The sequence below is a fragment of the Bolinopsis microptera genome, chromosome 11 (genome assembly GCF_026151205.1).
Source record: "Bolinopsis microptera isolate Bmic1 chromosome 11, MBARI_Bmic_1.0, whole genome shotgun sequence".
In the NCBI taxonomy this organism is placed as follows: Eukaryota; Metazoa; Ctenophora; class Tentaculata; order Lobata; family Bolinopsidae; genus Bolinopsis; species Bolinopsis microptera.
Genome location: NC_087082.1, coordinates 15,235,454 through 15,259,319, shown reverse-complemented (window position 1 = coordinate 15,259,319; position 23,866 = coordinate 15,235,454). Strand labels below are relative to the sequence as shown.

Sequence of the window (23,866 nt, the reverse complement as noted above, 5' to 3'; positions counted from 1 at the left end):
TTACTTAATTTGTCTAATAGTTGTGTTTTTGAAAATGCGCGATATTTTGTAAAATGTTTTATCCTCAGTTCATAGGGGAGGGGATATTCGATCAAATTTTTCAACATCATCAAAATGAAAGCTAACCCAATGAAAATACAAGCATATTCAGATACCTGTAATGATCCGTAAATTGAATTGGCATGACTGTCTAAAAGCAGATCTTTTTAGCTGAGGTTTTGCTACAACTGGCAACCTTTGATAGAACTTGTCACTGACACCCCTTGCCATTATTGTTATTCCTCAACCTCTCTGCCATCATGTAGTTTTGGAATGTATACTGAAATTTATCTTTAGAAAATATTTGGAGCTTAGTAGAAGATACTAAGCAAAGAGTATGCAAGCATTTTGGTACGCAAACATGTGTTGTATTTTTGATCATCATTCCATAAAAGTACAGTTATAAGTTTAATGGAAGTAATGTCATAAATTTAATGGAACTCTTATCTCAGCATACACTCAGTCCATTCCTCTCTTTTATGCAGGAGCTAGTGTATTATACTAAAGGAATTCTAAATGCTCAAGCTTTTTCTGAGATCAACCACTAATAACTTTCAACGACCTTCTCATCTGCTTTTTTGACAAGTTTCTTATTTTTATCATATTATATTCAAATTGTCATTATTGTAAAACCAGGTAAATTTGATCATTTTGGTGGCATCGATTTTCGCAAATCTAAATAATTCAAGGGAGAAATGTGTAAGAGGCAATCAATTTTGCTGCAAAAATTTTCGGATTTTTGGGTCCTAAAAAATTTGGTTTAATTTTAGACAGAAGTTTTTAAAATCTGCAACCTGTTTACGTGGAGGAATTAACAATATTTAATCTTAACTGGAAATTGGAATGATAGAATATTTTATCGCTGTATTGGCTGATGGCTAGGACGTGTTATTGGTTTGCTCATGATTCAATATCAAAGACTGTGCTTCCAGATCCTAATAACGGTAAAAATATCAACAAATAATTTGTATGGACATTATTGCTACTTAAATTCTCCTTGTAGACGATAACAATAGTAACGGTCTATATAGTATTATATAACATTTCTAAATTATCCCAACACATTTGTAAATAATTAAAATTGCGTACCTTAAATTATTTCAGAATTACAACTATTGTGTACTCAATAAAGTAATTATCACTTTTGTAGCCTTGTATCCTTGTATCCTATTTTCAGTAAATGTTCATTATGGAGATTATTATAAATCGCTATTAAAATTATCCTTGCAGACGATAACAATAGTATCGATTACGATTTTAGTAATATTTATTATGGAGATTATTTTAAATCGCTACTAAAATGCTAATATTAGACAATTACAAGTTGCAAGTAATCTGCATCATAATAATGCCACCATGTTGCATCGTTATAAGCACAAACTTTAATATTCGTTGACGGCCTTAGTAGGATTCGAATTTTTCAGTAGCTTTGCTTTAAAATATTTTGGTTAATTTTAGTTCATCGGATTTATTACATGCTGTTTGTATATTGCAGTAACTAGGAGGAACCCGTATAACCCTAAAATGGTGTCAAGACTCAAGAGACTAAAATAATTATTACCTATTTAATTCGCGTTTTTGACACCACTTGGGGGTCCAAATTTTGGGCTCTAAAATTCCTATTCCTTGGCCAATTTTTTCATGCTAAGTTGGAGGCCATTCAAGTATTTGACCCAGTCAAAAAAGTTTCAGTTGTATATCTTGTACGGATTTTGCGGAAAGTCGCGTTAAATTTTATGCCGTGGTGTCAGTAAAATGGTACGGATATATACAGCTATGCAGAACACGATTTCCTGTGAAGAAGAAACACAAACACTAGTGCCACAGTACGAGACATCACCTTTCCGCCGCATCACCTTCATCTGCACTCTACATTTGCACTCCACTCCAACACAATCACATCGTCGACTACACAATCACACATCAAGCATCTTTATTTTTCACATTTCACTTTGTTTTTGTTCCTTGCTAGGGTTTGCGTGCTTTTCTCGCTCTTTTTGGTAGCTTCTATCTTGATCGATTTGCACTCGCCTCTGGCTTTAGAGTGACACCACGTCATTTTGGTAATGGTTTTCTCTCCCATTTGGATTACGGAATTTGGATTTATTTTAGCAACGCCGATCTAACGTTATTATACTGTAATAAATAGATCTATCTTTGTAAACCTTGTAAACCTTGTAAACCTTGTATACACATATATCGTCTCGCTTTATATATAGTAAGATATCGTTGTTTCTTGACACCACTTTAGAGTTAGACGGGTTCCTGCTATTACAATTAATGCATACGAATAAGTTAAGTTCGAAGGTATTTAAAAGTAATGTTCCCTAAAAAATGTTCTCAACTTTAATCTTACTAGATTTACAAAAGTAGTCAGTATGAGACTTGATAAACCCCGATTTAAGGTGCTCTACTTGTAGCCTGGACAAAAATGGCTGAGTTATGAATCAAAACCATATGCCCATATTTGGGAATATGCACCAAATTTGATATATTTTGGCCCATAAATTGGTCAAGTATCAATATCTTTGAACAAGACTTTACATAAACTTTACATGAAATGTAAACCTAATCTATACAATATCTGAGATTTATAGCTTGATATCTATAGAAACGTGGACACTAAGGCCGAAATACCACCAAAAATGAACATTGAACAAAATTGCCCATATCTCAGTTCCTGATTCTCGCGAAAGGGACTTCACCAAAAAGCCTAAGGCTGCTTCATTTTTCCAAATTGTTGTATATTATATTATATTAAAGTATATTAAAGTATATTGAAGTATATTTAAGTATATGAAAGTATATTAAAGTATAGTAAAGTACATATATTAAAGTATATTGAAGTATATTAAAGTATATCAACATATATTAAAGTATATTAAAGTATATTAAAGCATATTACAGTATATTAAAGTATATTAAAGTATATTAAAGTATATTAAAGTATATTAAAGTATATTAAAGTATATTAAAGTATATTAAAATATATTTAATAAAACAAATATTTTAATAAAGATTAAATTATTAGAGTATATTAAAGTATATTAAAGTATATTAAAGTATATTAAAGTATATTAAAGTATATTAAAGTATATCAAAATATATTAAAGTATATTAAAGTATATTAAAGTATATTAAAGTGTATTAAAGTATATTAAAATATATTAAAGTATATTTAAGTATATTAAAGTTTATCCCCGGTATTATATTATATTAAAGTATATTAAAGTATATTGAAGTATATTTAAGTATATGAAAGTATATTAAAGTATAGTAAAGTACATATATTAAAGTATATTGAAGTATATTAAAGTATATCAACATATATTAAAGTATATTAAAGTATATTAAAGCATATTACAGTATATTAAAGTATATTAAAGTATATTAAAGTATATTAAAGTATATTAAAGTATATTAAAGTATATTAAAGTATATTAAAATATATTTAATAAAACAAATATTTTAATAAAGATTAAATTATTAAAGTATATTAAAGTATATTAAAGTATATTAAAGTATATTAAAGTATATCAAAATATATTAAAGTATATTAAAGTATATTAAAGTATATTAAAGTGTATTAAAGTATATTAAAATATATTAAAGTATATTTAAGTATATTAAAGTTTATCCCCGGTGCAAAATAGGAAAAAAACCTACATTGTAATGTACTTTAATGTGGTCATCCCCCCCCCCCCCCCCCCCCCCCCCCGTAATACATTGATGTAAAGTTTATTCGAATTTTGAAATAAAACTGCTCTTGGAAATCAAGTAACATTTTTGGAATCGCAGTATGGCGTAAAAAGTTTATATTTACTTTACTTTATATGTTCGTTTTTAATCTCAAATCCCTCTATACGTAGTGGGACAAAACGTCAAAGTTAGGTAATTAGTTCTGTCATGATGCATGACTCATGACTCTTCATAAAAGGCGTTAAAATAAATCAAAGGGCCAGATTTATGTTACTTTGTTTAGATACATTAGCCAATTTCATTTAAACACACGTGCCGACGTAAAGGCAGACATGTGATTAGGCTTTCACGACTCCAAACTCATTAAAATACTAATCTAATAGTAATAGGTTTAAGTTCTGATTATGTTTGTCGAAAAGGTTTTTGTCTTTTCATCTTTGGGGCATTAGCGATTTACCAAATAGCCTTTAGAATTCATATTAACTAGCCTTGTTCTTCGTGTAACGTTTTTTAATAGGCAGAGATAATGACCATATTTCAACAAAAGTCACAAAGTTTTCCATCATATTGGCTATTGACCAGCTGATGGGCTCGTTTAGCATAGAGAAGAGCCGTATTTTAAAACGGGACCTGATTTGCATTTAATGTCAAACATGACAATTAAACTATTTATCTACAATTTATAAGGTTAAAGGTGACAGCTACGTTTTACTGCATGCAGACCTCGAGTTGTTATTGGTTACTCCACCTCAAATTGAGCTCTCTGATTGGTTGAGTTGACTGACTCCACCTCAAATTGAGCTCTTTGATTGGTTGAGTTGACTGACGTGTTGGAAACACTACATACCAATGATCAGCCCTCGTTTTCAGATCGGTTTTAGCTGACATTTTATTCCTAGTTTTGGTACTGAGCCCTGTGGTATTGTGACAGTTTCATTTGGACTGGACTATATAATACCCTGGATTAGGGGACACAAAACTCTGTATTGCACCAGCTGCCCCCCCCCTCTTGTCATTCCCCTTTAATTGTCAGGTCTTGAGACCCGGGCCGGCCCCCCTTAAACAACCTATATATCTCAATTAACGATTGTCAAATTATAAATGTCGGAATAAACGTGTGACTCGCGGGGGTTTATCAGAGCGGAGATCCCTAAACTAGCTCACTTCATCAGCATTTATAAGTCATTTTAGCTGAAGGGTTTACGATTTTATTAATTAATTGACGAGAGGACACCTGTTTATATATATCACCCTCTCTCTCTCTCTCTCTCTCTCTCTCTCTCTCTCTCTCTCTCTCTCTCTCTCTCTCTCTCTCTCTCTCTCTCTCTCTCTCTCTCTCTCTCTCTCTCTCTCTCCCCTCTCTCTCTCTCTCTCTCTCTCTCTCTCTCTTGGAGACGGACAAAGTGCTCCATTAAGTGCCGCTTTATAGAAAGGATAAACTTTTGTCCTGGTCCCTTCAGTTTTACATGCTCGTTTGAGAGTTGCACTGATGAAATTGCTGAAAATACTGGCCGCGTCCCGTGATTTGAGAGAGTCAGCGCCCACGTGCCCCAAGCTGATATTGTGCCCCAATTTGTTTAGTTTAATATCATTATAAGAAACTGATTTAGTACTTGCCTTTTTTCTTCGCTAACTCACTGATTACCCCCTCATATGAAACATTGGTAGCCAGTCGAGCACCCCCAACTTTCGAATGAACCAGTGATTGATTAACTTAGGCCACCCCGATTGGTTGACCATTCTCGTGGTATATGCCCATATCAGGCTACGTCACGTGTCCACATATATGATCGCCCTTAAAATAAAGCCCCTTCCCATTGTCAATATTTGGTATTATAATCGGGCCTTGTCTTATGTGTTTATTTATTTGCGAGATCGCTGCCGAAGCGTTTGTGCTGGATAATCTGTCGTTATATATGGCAGAGAATCGAAAGAAGTTGATTGTTCTTATAAATTTTATCTTGACTTGATGAGGTGGGAGTGGTTAATATGGTAAAGCACCTTATTTATCGTTTAGTTAAGAAAAGGATCATATTGTTTTTAACCAAATAATGTGATATGTGACTCATAACTAATTATCCAATTTTTCAGTCGAAATACGAATAAGATTTGATTTGTTAGAACCTGCTTTTACCTGTCACCTTTTACCTGCTGTTACGTTAAATATTGCTAATACTTTTCGTAACACGACCTTGCTTCTTATTTGTTTACAAAAACTTTGCTTTTACTTTAGTGTTGTAACCTTATCTTATTTTAGGTGACCATTGAAATGACCATGTCCGAAGAATTGAGGAACCGATCCCCTGCTTCTCCTACTTCTACAGACAGTTCAGGTACTTTTAGCTGTTTTTAGATTACTTCAAGGTCCTTTTAAGTATTTTAGAATAATTCAAGTATTTCCTAAAACTCGGAGGTGTGCTCATCGTTATGTGGATGGTTTGATAAATATTGATCACTGGATTGGTTTTAAATCATTCGTGTAATTTACAGGTGTGTTTGTAAAGTTGGTATTACGAGAGGAGATAAGAAAGTTGAAAATAACAGAATTCAGCTCGCCCTACGAAGAAATGATTAAATTCGTCGACGAGCAATTCTCGGTAAGCACACTATCAAGTATCTACTGATTTTCCATTACAGTAGTAACTAGTAAACCACAAGGTGTCAGTAAATAAATTAGGTTTTTATAATTATGAATTATTTTCAAACCCTCTAATCACTTCCCAAACACTTGGTTACACAGCTAATATTCAAGTTTGACAAATATTAAGTTGGATTTTATAAACTGTCATTTAGAATTAGATGCACAACCCTGACAATCCACTAACTCCCACTCCATAAATTATGTAATTCAAATAACTCACCCACTGACCCAGGTATTGGGTGTAGTCCGACTGAGTTACAAAGACGATGACGGAGACGAGATAACAGTAAGCTCAAACAGAGAAGTGCAAGATGCGCTCCAGAGCAGTGGTAACGTGAAGATACTGAAGTTTAATGTCAAGGACATGAAGGAGGAATCCGGTAGTGATAACAGCGAGCCCAACAGTCCCAGTGGGAATATCAAGGAGGTGAGTGTTAGGAGAGGGGGGGGGGGGGGGGGGCAGGGGGGCAGGGGGGGGGGGGCAGGGGGGGCGACCCCTGGTTGGGAGAGGTGAGTGTTAGGAGATTGTTTGGATTTTACGTTTATTTGAGAAATTTACTGTTGTCGCCAAGGTGAAGTGTTGTTTTTGTTCCTTTTTATGAATTGATAGACCTTAACCTATGTTTTATTTTGAGGTTTCTTATTTGATATCCCCATTTAAGAACCTACAGACTTTTCTTTATTTCTAAAATACCCGGCCCCCCCCCCCCCCCGCCCCCCCCCCGCCCCCCCCCCTTCACAACTAATCTCTATCTCTACCCCAAGAACCTACAAACGAGTCTGTACAACACAGTAGTAAGCACGCCCAGCCACGTCCTAAACGCTATGCTGGAGGAAACGCAGATGTCTCAGTTACAAAGTGAGGTCGACCAGCGAGTCACTGGTAGGTGTTCTTTTCTTTCTCTCTTTCGCAGACTTTGTTAACAAACCACCGTCTGATCTGAGGAAAGAATTGGATTCCTCTCTTTTAAATTTATTTGCATTAGATTTTGGGATATTCTTAATCTGGGACATAACAAATTTGGGTGGTGCATATTGCGTAAATAGTTTGATCATGATTTCTTAGCATTGCACTGAAGCTATAGTGAATCGTAAGCTGCTCAAATGATAAGCCCCATTTTCGGTAAATCTATTTACTGACAATAATTCTAATGATTTTGCGGTTTCAATTAAAAGATTCGCCTAGATCTGACCATCCCAACTTTTAATAGCCAGATTTATTTGCTAAAATTTACTCTTTGGATATGAATAATCGACCACAAGTCATGTGATTAAGATTATCCGATATGATTGGTTGAAACAACATTTCCGGAATTCTACTGGTCAGAAATTACTGACATCCAATTAAGGCTTCGTTATCGCGGTGATCAAAAAATAAATTAACTTGACAATATATGGCAATGAATATTTCAGATCAACTAAAATCAACAATTACTCAATATTAATGATAAAAGCCATTTGAAAACTCACAACAACTTCTCAGAATTATGATTCACTTTTCTCAGGTTTAAGACGAGGCAAGTCGATGGGAGACGAGAAGATAACAGTTCCAAACATATTTACCACATTCGACAACAAAGTCATGCGGCAATTCGAGGTAATGCGACAATGAAATAACACAGTATTACTATTAATGTTCAAATTAAATGCATATTTCTCAAATTATCAGTACACGCATCATAAACTGTGCCCCAACAATATATGAACACTATTTGTAACCCCCCTATTTGTAACCCCCCTATTTGTAACCCCCCCTATTTGTAACCCCCCCCCCCCCTATTTGTAACCCCCCTATTTGTAACCCCCCCCCCCCTATTTGTAACCCCCGATATCCTCGCTAGGTTGGAACCAACGGAGTATCCTGTACAATCTGTCCGCTCCCCAAGTGTCCCAAACCCACAACAGATTTCAGCAACTTACGGGCTCACGGTAGATCTGAGACTCACCAGCAGCAGCTTACTTACCATGTAAGTTATTTCTGGCCCACCCCCTCTAGTAGCTTTGTTATCTCACTACTTTGTTTGAATTTTTAAATGAGAACTTATTTTTCTCTAAAGAAATATCATTAATCTGCTATGTAAGCCGATAGATTTTTCTGGAGAAACATCTATGATATATCGGCTAACACAGAGCCTGTTACATAACTCACAATCTTTGTAGTAGTGCTAGTAGTGTTACTAGTAGTGTTACTACTAGTGTTACTAGTAGTGTTACTACTAGTACTACTTGTGATATACTTTTTATAAACTTATAAAGGAGTACATATGCCATGTCGTTTTACAACCTCTAAAATCCTAAATATGCTAATATATATGGTGCCGGGTATCTCAAATTGATACAATGTTGGAATTCATTTGACGTCACTCATTCAATCCACTGATCGTGTTCTCTGTTTTGACTTGAGAGTGCCTTGTAACCATTCCCACATATTAGTGGTAATTATATTGATTCCTTAAACATGATATCATTTCAATTCATATCGCGGAAACAGTGTCATGGGAAAATTTCTGAGAGAGGAGGAGGGTGTCTTTTATCACCAATTTAGAGACTTGCAACTTGTCCCAAGTTCCCGACTAATTGATATTAATGAACCATCTACAGTGTTTATTAAATTTACCCTAATTTGATAAGCCAAGGTCCACTAAATTCTCCCTGCATTAAGATCTCCGCGGTCATCTCCCGTAAAACTTGCTGTGTTGATCTCCAGTTTTGGCCTTGAATTATCGCTTGATTATCTAACGACGTCTAGAATTATATCAGAGTACGTATCATAGAAAGTTGTTACAGTCACCCCACGTGACATTAACTCACAAGTACCTAGCCTCGTGTTGTGATCAGCTTTACCTAGTTCACCCCGACTTTTGTTACTGTTCTTAGCGCCGCGTCCAGTTTAATCTTACTCCTTTATCAAACACTTTATATATCAAATTTATTGGTACAATAATTTGGTGAGTAATTATCAGCTTTATATATAGTGTTTATAAAAGTGACGACCCCTATAAAAGGTCAGGTATTTAGGGAGTCGGATGAAAAGTACCAGGGTCCCAGTGTTACGCTATCTCGTTCAGTTTCAACTGGTACCATGACCCCAACTCCACCAACCCCGTCATCTTATAAAGTAGCGGCCAGGTGATTCTAACCCATTTTAACACGGAATTACATAAACCAATTCATGGTAATAACCGGTTGCTACTTTACCCAATAAAGAGGCTGAGCGGGGAGGTTGGTACGGGAGGTTTCCGGAGACGAACGACACGGACAACATACTGAAGATCTGGGGGGTATGGCAAGCTGGGGGACTAACGAGCTTTATTGATGTTAGACAATCTGCAGAGTAGTGCCTACCTAACAGACACTGTCACTTATCTCCTACTAAAATTAGTTGATCACGATTATAAGGAGACAGGGTGGACGTGAGAATCTTGGGAATTTTTCTAACAAGTTTTAACAAGTTTAAAGGCATCATTAGTGGGTGATCAGGGATCAGGGGTTGTGATCTGATGGTGTTCGGGGAGTGAGCATTGAAAACTGAGCACTGATTCGGGGAATGATTTGGAGTACTTTTGATGCTTCTTCGCAATTATCGATTGGGTGATTTTTCTGGTAAAAGTGACTGAGAATTTTAGTACTTCGTTTGAGGACAAATTAATAATCCATTGATAGTAATAGCATGATTTAACGGTTAATGCACGTAACCTGTCTACCATCTAATACAGTCTAAATCGGGAGAGATCGGCCTGGTGAAGAAATTCCATCTAGTTACAGCCCTGGTACTCTAGCACCAGCTCACCTGATGGGATTGTTCTGGTATATTATCTTGAAATAAAGAAGGGTCAGTCGTGCGTTATAGTACGTTTAAATGAAACCCCCTTCATCTTAGAAATTGATATTGCAGCTGGCCCCGGTCAATCAACGTCAAAATAAATTGGAATCTCGCTGGAAGATTGTTCCATTTAATTTACCCTGGCAAAGATGATTAACCAAATGCTGTGCTAGGAGAGCTTGATTGTTTGTTACAATTTGAAATCACCTGGGATGATGTCTGTACGCACTGTAAATAAATAAATACTGCCCCCTCACCTTCTCCCCCTTCTTCTCTCAGAAATCTCAAATCAGTGATGCGTGAACCCAGCATAGACACTTTCCAGACTTATCTTATAATCAGAGATAATTTGAAATTTATTATCATTACTGCTGAATTATTACTCATTGGGGGCCGGTATAAGTTCAAAAAGCCAGTGTTATGTCGTTCCAATCCGTCTTTTCAACCCAGGTTTTGATAATTATGTCCCAAATTATGCCCTTTATCCAGCATAATTAACCGCCTCCCCACGTGACACCCCACAATACGGTGTCAGTTAGTTGATCCAGACAGGGTGGTATTCTCGGGTAAGCCACCTGATTAGGTGTTACTCAACGTCTCCTTCCAGATGTCTGACCAGCTTGAACCGTAGCTCGGTAGGATCACTGGAAATACGGTTTTGGATTTGCTCTCCTGCCAAGTGTTATAGACAAGGATTATGGCGGACTTCTTTTTGAAAAGCTTCAAAATTAACTCCGACAAGTACACGACAGTTCTGACATAGATCATGGCCGGGTTTTTGCCGTCTGCGTCTTTGTAGGTTTGGATGTGGAGAGAGGCCGGTATAAAGACCGCCGCCGAGATTTGGGAGATTGGTACATAATAGTGATCAGGTCTGCTGGAAACTCTCACGTGTTGCAAATTCTTTTTGAAGGGGGCGAAAAACATCTTCGACATTTGAATATTATAATGAGAAGGTGTGCTGGGGTTGAAATAATGGACTCGATTTAATAGCGCTAAAAGTTGGTCGTGCTGCTTTTCTTTCAAACTTGAAAAACACAAAGAGGTTCGCTTGCCAATCAACCTCAATATTTTTGACATACAATGCCACTTTTCAAACTTTGATATCATTTTACAATAGGGGTCATTATTGTAAAATTGTCTTTTTAATGCGTATTTAAAACATCGTACGTGCTAAGAAAATCTTTGATCAAATACGAACCCTGACAGAGAATTGCACCAGACACCCAAATAACTGTTGCAAAATAAAGGAAATTTTAATTTATTCACGAATCACCATTTTGATATCAAACATTGGGATGGTTTTTGTTCAAATATTTGAGACTGCTCTAATATTAATGAGCCGACGATAAAATCCTTTGAATCACTGAATTTGTATCCTCTAAGTGCGTAATACTTGCGATCGTACAAAATCTAGTGCTTTGGTACACCATAGCACCAGAGATCACATCTCTTAAAACCAGATAATTCCCAGATCCCCAATTAATTCAGACTAAAGGCGCACATTATCCTTAAAACTTGGAATTTATCCCTTAACTGACTATGACGTCAGCTTGCTTTAGTACCACCACCACAACGTTTCACCACCTCTGCACCTTTTTCATAAGAAATTTCAAGGTCGTATCTCCCTCAATTTCTGGGGAACTATGGTCAGGAATATTAAATAAAAGTCACGTGACCCTCAGACCAACCCTCGCATTGGTTTAGTGTACAGCATTTCTCCCAGCTGATTGGTCGATTGTAGCAGTCACCATGACGACTGCTTAGCAATAAACCGAACGGTTTTCCCTTCACAGATCACTCTCTGACCAATAAGAGGAGTTGTAAAGCGAATTTGTAAGCTTACTTTAGATATACCGATTAAATAAAAATGCGCATAAAATAATTAATAGGGTGGAAGATTATTATGGGTTGATAAGCGTGAAGGAGTAGTGGTAAGCTGGACCACTCACAACCCGCCAATTCTTAACCGCCCAATAACTGTTAGCTAAACGTGTAACGTGACCAGAAATTACCCCATAAGAGAAGGAAACTTCACTGCACGTGCGCTCTGATCCCAGAAAATTGTAATGTTGACTTTTGAGAATGTTGACGCCGCGGGGGTTCACAATAATGCGTATAAATGCTTCTAATAGTATTAAAATTATAATAACCAGTGATTGCTCCTAATTATGTTGATCTGGTCTTATTGCCTGGTCAGGGTAGAAGACTCTGTGTCTCCACAGGCCGGTAAACAGAAACAATTTCACTCACTTTAGCGAGCTATTACTGGATAATACTAGCTGGATCAAATCCGTCTAACAAATTTGCGAGAGAACAGTTGAGAAGATGATGAGTTGGTTCTACATGTGTCTCCCCACTATTAAGTGTCAGCTGTGTGCCAGCACATAATCGGCATTATACGCCGCAATCCACCGTTACTACTGACCTCCTCCTCCAACTAATGGTTTCTTAAGCTTCTTCTCTAGTGGTTTCCTAAACAAGTCCTTATACCGAGATGATGATCACGCCATTCAGCCTAACACAGCCAGCCATCATCTCCAGATTATCATGTTTGATAAACCCCACAAACCACATATTGTTATATTTTAGCTGTTATTATATTAACGTCACTAGCCTGGATATGTCTCACTTATCTATGCATTGTGATCCTTGATGTGTCCCTAACACCACCATTAAGGAGATTGTTACGATTCGGGGGCCGTTTATCACCCGGCCCAGGATTGGGTGGTAATTTGGGTCGGTTAGTATTTTATCTGTTACAAGTTAATGTCGGACTCGCTTCACTATTCAGGACCCCGGACCTGATAATTGGGGTCCTTTATTATTGGGGTCCGGTAAAAACGTGCCGCTATATTCCAAATTCTATCCTAATGACGAGAGAGAATTTAAATGTTGATGTAAGAGAGAGAGAGAGAGAGAGAGAGAAGTATTTTCTACCAGCCACAATAAAGCCTTTGAGATTTACAATTTATTTTAATGTCAATCATAATAACAATGGGGTCTTAGCTTTATTTGAAACGTTGCAAATCGTAAAGGTAACGCAAGCTGACCAATGGCTGCGCTGGAGTCAGCCCACGTGACTCGGTGCAGCCAATCAGCTGCATGCATTTCAATAACGTGGTCCTACTACCTGCAGCTGGCTTACTTTCAAATTAATGGAAATACAAGGCATCTTTTTAGGCTAATTTGCTCGGAGAAGTGCCTCTAACAGCATTAAAATAAGAGATCATGATTTTTATAATTTTCCTGTCAACAGTAAGCGACTGGATAGATCTAGCTGACCTACAAGAGAGCCGGATTCCCGTCACGTGACCTCACGCCTCCAATCAGACACCTCCATCCCGGATTTAGTTTTTGTTCGCTGGATCACACAAAAGATTTTAGATGTGATTATTGTGTCAACAAGTGCTGTGATCATTTCTCAAAAATCAATCAGCTACACCGGCGCTAGAAGATTCCGCCAGACACATTGAAAACCCGAAAAGATGAAACGTCCACGAGTTACCAGCCACCGATAATATCGGGCGGTATGCTTGCGTTGTGAGGTGGCGAAGAGAAAAGTACCGCCCAGCAGCAACGCGACTTATCACTGATTTATATCACCACCCTCTAACATCGGCATCTCTTGCATCATCTCAAAGAACCGTTTACATCGGACACAAATTAGGCCTCAATATACTAATTATACCCCCAACTGCACCTCCTAAAATAACTCTTAATGTCAATTTAACTGGATCACTTTTAATAGTGTTTATTATCCTGCACCATGCACCCTGCTCGTTAGTATACATAAATCCAATAAGTCAGATGAAAGTGACATCCCATATACAATAAAAGGATCACCCTGTCACTCTTTAAACCTGTTTTTAATTAGATACCATGATGGAAGAGCCTCCTGCCCAATTAATTAGACTTCGTCTCCGGACAGCGTTCTGGAGTTGAGGTAGTGTGCTTGGTTCGCAGTGTCACCAATACTCCGGCTATTAATTCACATAATCTTATGTTAAAATAGGGTTGTCAGCTGATTAACATGTGGATTTATTTTCTTACCTCTCAAATTTGTGGGGATTAATGTGGGATTTCTGGTGGGATTTTGGGGGTTTCTGGTGATTGAAATTGAATGGACGCGTATTGTAGTCGGAGGTTGGGGAAATTGGAGTTTATGTCCGTGAATGAGGATTGTTGCCGTATTTGTAAAGTTATGAGTTGTCAAAATGTTCGAAAATGTGTACCATCCCATGTCTGAAAGAATTGGTCTGAAATAATACACCTTGAATAGGTCTATAATCTCAGATCAAAGAAAACAATCTGGACAAACCCATGGTTCAGACAGAATTTCATAATAGTTACAATGATTATAAAAACCCAAGTTATGCCGTAGAATTCGGAACTTAACACGGAAATTCCGCTGCCGTCATGGACCATGTAAGAGGTTTAGTCAGTAACAGATGTAATCGCTCTCTATTACCCACAGAATTACGCGAATAATCGTAATCTAATTCAAGCATCAGAGGACCCTAATAAATCTCTTACAGCTCAGTAGATTTTTATAGACAGTAGAATTTGAGCAGCTTTTTTTTCTTTTCTTCCGAAATGATACCCAAGTAAAAAGTGTGATGAGTGAACTCTTGCAGGTGCGGGTTTCACGATTCCTATACGCTCTCGAATCAATTGGCCAGCAGACATTTCAATCTCCTGTCAAAAATAATATGTCATCTACAAATTATTGCAGTCTGAGACATAAATATTTAGCTCTCCGCAATATTTAGGTTAACTCAATAAGTTATCTCCCGGCCAGCAAGGAGTCTGATAGTCCATTACAGTTGATACTGATAGACCTAATAGTAGGAGTTAGTTACCGGCCCCCTCATGTATTACGGCTCATCTGGGCCCCATTAGAACTAAGTCCCCAAAAATTGCCCTGAAGCAGTGGGATCGTCTCAGACTAGATAACAATGTGACAAAACACTTGTACAGTGCTAGTGATGCTGAATATTTGCTGATTTTATTCAAGTCAGATCTATTTCAATATGACTGCTAAATGGCTGGAATATGACTGGAAGGAGTAGGAGGGTGTGTTGGATCATTTGTACGGTATTTGACACCGGAACTCAGACCTTTAGGACACTGGTTAACAATTTGAGTTCATACTTCAGTTTCTGTTTTGGTTAAGTCTCGCTCTCAAAACCCATTTTAGTCCTCGCTTTCAATCCCTCCTCTTTTTAAAAACTGTCATCTAGATTGTTAATCTGTTATCTAGACCTGTTATCTAGAGACCCTGGACCTTATCACCTGTTTCTTGCAGGCAGCTCCTCCGGCACGTTTATTATAGCTAATACGGAACAAACAATGGTGACAAAAGAGCTACCCTTCTAGCCCTCAGCCTCGTAACATTTTCAACAATATAATTATCACTCTCAGTATCACCAGTATAATGCAGGTTTAAGTAAGATTATCTTGAATCACCAGACAGTGACTGACCAATGACAAAGACTAAAATATCCCACGTGATCAGAACTCAGCCAGTCGGAGCGGGGTACTTCCCACCACGTGACACCTACTCCATGTGACACCTGCACTGTGATAATCATATCGGGAGTTGACGGCTGATAATTCAAAGATTTTACGAGAAGGATTGTTGGGCAATAATTTCGGCCAATCAGGGCGAAGAGGGGTCTGACGGACCAATACAGGCGAGACAGTTTTTGTGTGATTGGCAGAAATGGGTTGTTATGTACCGTGAAAGAAATCTATCCTATTCTCAATCTGTATTTTTTGAACTTTTTCTGAGAAATTAAGGTTTCATTTCAGATAATTTCTTTTTGAGAGCAGGGAGTTTGAGCGAGGAGAGTGTCGAATCAAAGATTATGATGTTGAAACAGATGTCTTTAGGATTCAGTCATTATTAAAGCATTATGGTAGAACTAGGCGAAATAACAGTAATTCCTGTGAACTACGTGTCTGTAAATGGTAAATTACTTTGACGTAGCATTTCGGATCCGCAAGACAAAATTTTATAGAACACATTATACTTTGCACAAAGCCGATAATATGACGAATTAGAAAACTCAAAAAAGTTGGATTTTTGACTTATCTAAGGACTCTATTTTGGGTTGAGAGAATACCGAAGTGCTTTTCCCTGAAATTCTTTTGTCGGATCGGATTTCAACGCTAATTATCAACAATAATCATCTAATTATTGGTTAATTACTTTCATGATAACAATAAATTTTAACGGAAGTTAAGATTGAATTGTTTCTGAAACCATGGGAAACAGAATGTTAACTAATAGGTAATGAAGAGCTGATTAGTGCTGCGGACCAAGCTAATGAGCACACTGCTAACATCAACCCAAGCAGCTAAAGTGTTCACTATTATTATTACTATTAATCGCTTCCATTAATTAATATTTAGAGCCGCAGCAAAGATTAATTCTAATCCCTGGAAATTGGGCGTGTTAATTATTAAAGTACAACAAACTCATCCGATTGGGTTATCCAGCACACGTGACCCATTTCCTGGCTTGCCATTGGTAGATCACTTGAACTCACTTTATTGAGACTGAATTACACAACGAATTTACTTTTTCCTTACCCAAGTCTCGCTCACGATCTATAATAGTATTTCAATAATTGGTGCAGTTAGAGATGGCAGTAGATACGTTAGAGATCGCAGTAGATCCACTGGTTTGTCTGATATCATTTTAGAGCTCAACATAGAGAAACTTAAGCTACTGTGATATTATTATGATATTATTATTAATCGATATCTGTAATATGTATCCTATTGAATGAGCATGTGATGCAGCATAAATCAACATTTTATCATATCGCTATCAAATTTATTCACTATAAAAGTATAAAAGTTATTCGATATCATTACATAAGTGAGATGAATGGTAACAAAGTATCCATTTGCTCGCTTTATTGATCAGAGTGCATTAGGTTTATTAGAATTCACAGTTTGTCCAACAGAATATGATGAGAGATCAATGGTACTGCTAGAGATAGATAACACCTATAATAAAAAGTTATATATCATCATGAGGGTTACTTAGGAGTACTTTGGTATAAATCGTAACATCAGCTAATTCAACACGTGTAGTATACTATATACCCACTTACCACCCGAGCTGGATCCTGATTGGTCGGATTTGCGAATACTGGCTCGTGATTGGTGGTTATTATTGAAAGCGGAGCTGATAATGGTGATATACTTATGAGAATGCTTGATCGGTATAACATAAACACATCGTTTGATCGACTGATAAATTAAACTCGCTTCAGTAAAGCAGTATGCTTGCGCTCCGTGAATCTGCTCGGCCAATAATCCGTCTTTGTAGTGATCACGTGATTCAATCGACCAATCACACGTCTGGTTTCACCTCACGAGACAAGTTTTGTCACCAATAACGTGTGGTTGTCATGGTAATGTGGTGAATTTTGATTTTGACACGTGCTGTGCGGTGCCAGGGTAACCCGATTTTAGGGGACCACTTTTAAACAATGTTTAGATCTAATTCTGAGACCAGCAAATCAGAATTCATTGCCATGTCACGTGCCTGTATAGAGGGACCGCTAGAGTGATACATTTATTTGAATTATACTGCCAAATTTTCATGAAATTAATACAAGGGTGAGAAAGAACCAAAAGTAGGGTGGTTTCAGGCAGGTAAAACAGGCAGCCTACTTTAATCTCGAGCGGTTACATAATATTTGGGTTTGGATCTATATTTTTAAGATCGCACCCTTATATACCAGAAAACAAAGATGTCAATATTGCCATTATTGTGCGAGGGATATGAGTAAAACTACTCTAAAATTTCATCATATAGTTGTATCTATGTTATTGAGGTCATTTCCATCAATTTTCTGCTTTGAAGTGGATAAATTATTGCCATAACCCTGTTCCGAATCCATTATAGAAACTGTGTTACGTTTTATAGTAGTAACGTACGTTATAGTAGTTCATTTATCACGAAAAAATATCTTGTGATAAAAGTTGATTCTTTATCATTATATATAAAGGTATATATTAATATATATATATTTATATTGACGATAAGTAATAAAAAGCTTTAGTTCCATTTGATCGATCTTCAATGACAAAATACTCTGTTAAAATCAGTCAACTTATATATTGTCGCACTTCAATCTATGCCGTCACCACGGTCCGACCGAGGGAGATTCGGCCAAAGGAATAACAAATTTACACTAATTCAACCTGTTGACTACTAATTTGACCAGATATGGGTAAATAACGTCAGGAGCGGAGAGTTTCAAAACGTGACTACTTGATTTGTTATAAAGAACTAACTGATCGGTTGATCGAAACCTCAATCTGTGCTTATAAGAGCATATTTTTAATCAAGACTACCATCCAACTTTGATATCATACTGTCAATATTTTAATCACAAAATTCATGGAAATAAATTTCCACACAAAAGATTACATCATGTCCCTTGTGAACGATTATTGGCCTGATGATTTGCAGGGATATGTCGACTCAAAACATAATTGCTGTTTGTGAACTGAGATCTCGAGATTTATGTTGTTGTGACTAAAATATTTTGGGAGATGTCTCTTTTACACTGGTAATGGAATACAGTTCGTGACACCACTTTACCACAGGGTTAATCTTAAAAACTACCTTCCTGAAATTTGAACATGTACCACTGTCTGACAGTGTTCTAAACAACAGGGCTTCTAAACCAATCACAACGCTTGAAACCAGACACGTGACTGAATTGGCCAATCAGAGTGACGCATTTCTAGCCCCCTGTCTCACACGCTCCCAATTAGGGATCTGCAGGAAAATAATTAGCAAGTGAAAATTAAATAATTAGAAGATCAAAAGAACGTTGTGATAAGAATAATTACAATAATTACGGTGATAATTGGTGGAATTGTAGGGACAGACAAACTAGGATATTTTTGCCATTCCTTGGTGAATGATTGTATATTAATTGGATGTTGGCAAATATTTTAATAATGAGGAGATCATTGATTTATTATTTAGATTTCCTGGAAATGTATTATCAAACAATAAGAACATGCTGAACTTGATATCTGGCATAACCTCACTGAGCTATTTAATTATTTTTGGCATCTCAAAATTCACCCTTCACAGTTCGCAGGAGGAGGAATCCATTGCCCACACTTCTCAATCACTTTAATTTACCTTAATCACCCGATTCTCTATTCACTCCGCCGATTTCGGTGTTACCGATATTGACAATGACTAATTTCAGATCACCGGTGAACATGACCTGAACAACTCGAACATTCTCTCACGTACACTGGAATACCCCCTTTCTTGGCGGCTAAACGACCGTGCAACTGCTGCCCAGCTCATCGCTGCTAAATACCACCATTTTGGAGCTCCGACTGGACAGAGGTTAGTTCTGATACGATTTCCTTGCAAACAAGTTAGTTTAGGGGTTATCAAAAGGGAATTATACGTACAGCGCGAGAGCGTTTTGTAATAACAAGTTGGACTATTGACTGATGTGGTTGACATAAATCTTGCGCGCGCGTTCGTAAAAGTGGATCAGATTGTAAATTTTCGGTATTTTTTCGGCATAGCGACAAAATTACCCTTCGTGGATACCCAACTGCCTTATTACGTACATTTTAATATGTTTACAGACATTTACTGCTCTTCTGGACTAATCCAACTTACATAAAAATAAGTAACACTTTTTTCCAGTCTCTTCAGAATTAACAAGTTTTTCCTGAAGTTTAGATCCATGAAATTGGTTAAAAACACCGAACAGTATGAAAATAAAACAGCTGCAGTTACAGTGCACACTTTAGGGCACACGTCTTCTCCACATGACACACGCCCTTGTCCCTAATTTGAGGCTCACGTGTACCGGCGGCAACTACAATCAAATTCACAAAATTTGTGTGCCCTATTTCAACTAATTTACTTTCAAAAATGTTTGAAACACGTAGGAAGTAGCCGGGTACAATAAAAATCAAATTGTCACCTCTTTTGTGCACTGCTCATTTGGATTACCCTGCGTGGCAAAGCTGGAGTTGCCTGGCTTAAATGCTGCTCAGCCAACCAGTTGCCCGGGTTACACAGGGTTACCGGCTCCCACGGTCCTACGCTGTAACTAATAGACAATAATCAAATAATAGGGTTAGCAGCTACCAATTATCACTCAAGCATGGCAGGTGTCCACAAGCTCATAATATGAACTGTTCTCCATAACTGTTCCGTGATATTGCAGCTGTGCCAGTGGCAGTAGATAAAATATTTTATCATTCTGCGAGTGACCGCTGAGGATCTTGAACTGTAAATTATTCAGAGGTTGTTTCAGAAAATAAAACACATTACACATAACGTCAGTTTATACCGACAGCTGTTATTTGAGTGGCACAACAGCAGTCAGAACGTCACCGTATATTCGTCAATCATTGCACGGAAACTAGTTTCAGTGTCTCCAATAATCTACAGAGTTGCATTTTTAATTAAATTGAGCTCCTCCGCCCTTGAGGCGAAGTTCGAGCGCCAAGGACCACTCACATCTTCGACCGTTTCATTAAAATGATTTTTAAACTCCATGAAATTAAACTATCGGCCCCAGCAATAAAATCGGCTCGCTATACTCGATTGAATAGTTTCGCGATATAAAACTTTGATGTGATTAAACCTTGGTTACAACCAGTGAATTAGTTCTCATTGGCTCGTCGAAAGTGGGCCCTCTTTTTTAAAGATGAGGCGTTTAATTTTTTATGATATGAAACTGCAAGTACTGCGTCCAGACTTTCTGTTTAATAAAGAACATGAGAGTGATGGTTTTAATGATAGCAGCTGCCAGTTTTCATCACAATTTTATCAAAATGGGGAGGGTTCAGAGCAAGTTGCATCTAAAACCATCGCCTAGCTCGTAATCTTTTAATAAACTTAATGTCGCCATCAGTGCTAACCCCTCGTGACATCCAGTTTAAGAACTGAGACTGCTGCATGATAAAGTATTATGCCATAGCGCGACTGTATTCCTTAAATGTTCTAATATCATTTTAACACTTCAAGAATTTCTTCATCTGCGAAATTATTGGTAGTTAATTGTAGATCATCCATAAGGAAAAGTTTGTGATAGAAGGTTACATCAAAATCTCGAGTCTCAAAATTATAGATAACTTCTTCTTTTCTTTCTAAATTTCAAATCCTCCTCAGAAGAAAGAGAACAGCGTTCAGTCCGGCCACAACCCTAGCCCTGGAACAGTTTGCTAACAGTATCAACTGGAAACGAGGCGAAAGTGAGAAAATCAACGAGTTTGCTCAGAAACACAACCTTACTTTCTACCAAGTCAAGGTAGATATAATTTACATCATCTTTAAGTGTGTTCATTGCCGTCATAATTAATTCGTAAGATATTCAGATTATGACGGCAATTGGTTTATTAACTCTTGAAATGAATTGTTTTTAACAAAGTTGTAGTTTAACTAAAATGATAATAATTGTAATAATTTCCCAGGTATGGATGAACAATCACAGACCTCGTAAAAATAACATGAACTATGTGCCCCACCCTTATCTAAAGGACAACAAACACTTCCTACCCTCTCGTGATCTTAGCAAGGTAAAACTAGATCTCTCTTCTTCAGGCTGATTAGCTAGTAATGATAATTATACGAGTCTACAGTGGCAACATTGACTATTCAGACTAACTACATTGACTGATGTCTACTGTTTAACTAATACCGGTTGTTTACCAGGTAATACAAGCTCTGGGAGACACCAGAACGGATGCGTTTTCTTTCCAGAATCTGGCAAGCAGTGGATTACAGTACAATCTCCCTATCCACTCCTCAGCTCTGACCTCAGCTCTCCCTCCCCTTACATCAGAACAGGTAACTTTACATAGCTGCCCATCACATTGCTTCTGATATTGTCATATCTTTCAGTGAAGATAGCTTACACTGAATCAAGCCCTACTACTCTACTATAGGCTTTGTTTGTTCAAGTCCACAAAGTGACCCTAACATTTTCTGCTGATTTAATTAGCTAAGATAACTAACTGAATCTGTCAGCAGGAGCAGGTGCACAGCAGTGCGTTTACCAGTGTCAGTAACGTAGGCAGTCCTGACCAGGGTCGAACAGTCAGCACCACACCTACAGACAAAGTAGCTCCAGCAGATATAGTCTCCAAGTGTGATCCTCTCTCCAGCTCTATCAGCTCTACTTCCTCGTCTGACCTCTCCAAGTTCTCCAACACCCTTTCAACCTCGTCCTTTGAGAAGTTTCCCATGGGAAATTTCCCGCTTTCGTCCCAGTTCCCGGCTATCACCACGACCTGCTCGCCCTTCAGCGGTGAGCTGATCTTTTCCAACGGACTCCTCGGCTCTGACAACAGAGACATCAGTCAACTTTTTAGCAGCGTGAAAAACAGCAATGTTAATGATAGCGCGAGATAGACATTTTACAAGATTATTATTATCATTTGCTTGTTTGATTTTGAGTTGAATTGATTTGCGGTTGAGACCAGCTGTGAATTAAGTTGAAACTGACCGATTCTCTAAGGAATCGAGAGAAGAACTGAGGGTGAAGACACGATAAGATAAATTGTGAATAGAAGATAAGAAGGACCTATTTGAGGGCCTGACATTACCTATTTGAGGGCCTGACATGACCTATTTGAAGGCCTCACATGACCTAATTGAAGGCCTCCCGTGTTTGGGAAAATTACTTTGAGAATTTTACCTGATCATCATACCCAGTTATTTTATAAATTTCACATGTTTTAAAACAGTTCATTTTCATCATTCCGAGCATTAAAAACAAGCTTTGACATGTTCTTATTGAATTCCATCTTGATCTAGCTGGTTCTAAGATGATAACTCGACCTCAAGTGAAATGAATTTGTTTTTAGCCCCTTGTCGCAATTTCATCAATACGTTCCTCGTGCAAATCATGGTCGCACCATGGATAGATATGAACGAACAATATTAATTTGCATTTTTCAACTTGCGGCATTTATAGGTCGTGTGAGTGGTAGAAATGACTGAAGCTGGAAATGCCGATAATGCGAATGTTAAGTCTTCCCAAATGCTAATACCCTTACAAATTGTTATGATGCTTAAGTTAATAAGTGATAAAGACAATTGAATTCAAAATTATAATGTATTGCTTATAAATTGCTGTTTTATTATTTGTTTTAGTTTAAAGCCAATCATCGCTTTTTCAATTGTTTACTCAACGAATTTTTTCTTCTGCCTTTAAAGGAGTGCAGCTACAAACCATGTGGCAGTCATTTTATTGCACGCCTAATATATCAAACCTCAACAATAACGAAAAAAGCGTCATACTTGTAGTAATACTAACTTAACAACAAATTTAGTCTACCATAAATTTAGTCAAATTTTTTTACCTGTCACGGTACCGGTCACAGTACTGTTCACGGTAGAGTGCGAGTGGACGCAACAGTGAATTAGCTTAAACCGCGTTATTTTTGAAATGCTATTCTTAGTCCGAAACGCTAACAACCATTTTAATGTTAGAAAAATATTTAAGTATTGAAACTGCATCATCATCAACAATCAATATTCAAGACAAAGTGAAAGAATGGAATACCGGGTCCCGAGACCCGAAATTCAAAATTGTAGTCAGTGTTTAGAATTGTTCTCTTTTTTGCTTTTTGGAAGAATA

At 37.3% G+C, this 23,866-nt stretch overlaps 1 protein-coding gene across 1 annotated transcript; it reads left to right on the top strand.

Annotated features, from left to right (window-relative positions):
• Positions 1-5,988: 5,988 nt before the first annotated feature.
• LOC134822782 (uncharacterized) lies at positions 5,989-23,392 on the top strand. The gene is made up of 11 exons (XM_063834037.1): positions 5,989-6,071; positions 6,229-6,335; positions 6,612-6,806; positions 7,145-7,262; positions 7,885-7,976; positions 8,221-8,346; positions 19,457-19,602; positions 21,394-21,532; positions 21,696-21,800; positions 21,937-22,071; positions 22,252-23,392. The coding sequence occupies exons 1-11, from the start codon at positions 6,008-6,010 to the stop codon at positions 22,633-22,635; spliced, it is 1,611 nt and encodes a 536-aa protein (XP_063690107.1). The 5' UTR covers positions 5,989-6,007; the 3' UTR covers positions 22,636-23,392.
• Positions 23,393-23,866: the final 474 nt, after the last annotated feature.

Coding starts and splice junctions, on each gene's coding strand:
- LOC134822782 (XM_063834037.1), top strand. CDS start 6,008: ATGACCATGTCCGAAGAATTGAGGAACCGATCCCCTGCTTCTCCTACT. Junction 8,347..19,456: donor AGCAGCAGCTTACTTACCAT/GTAAGTTATTTC, acceptor GACTAATTTCAG/ATCACCGGTGAACATGACCT. Junction 19,603..21,393: donor GGAGCTCCGACTGGACAGAG/GTTAGTTCTGAT, acceptor AATCCTCCTCAG/AAGAAAGAGAACAGCGTTCA.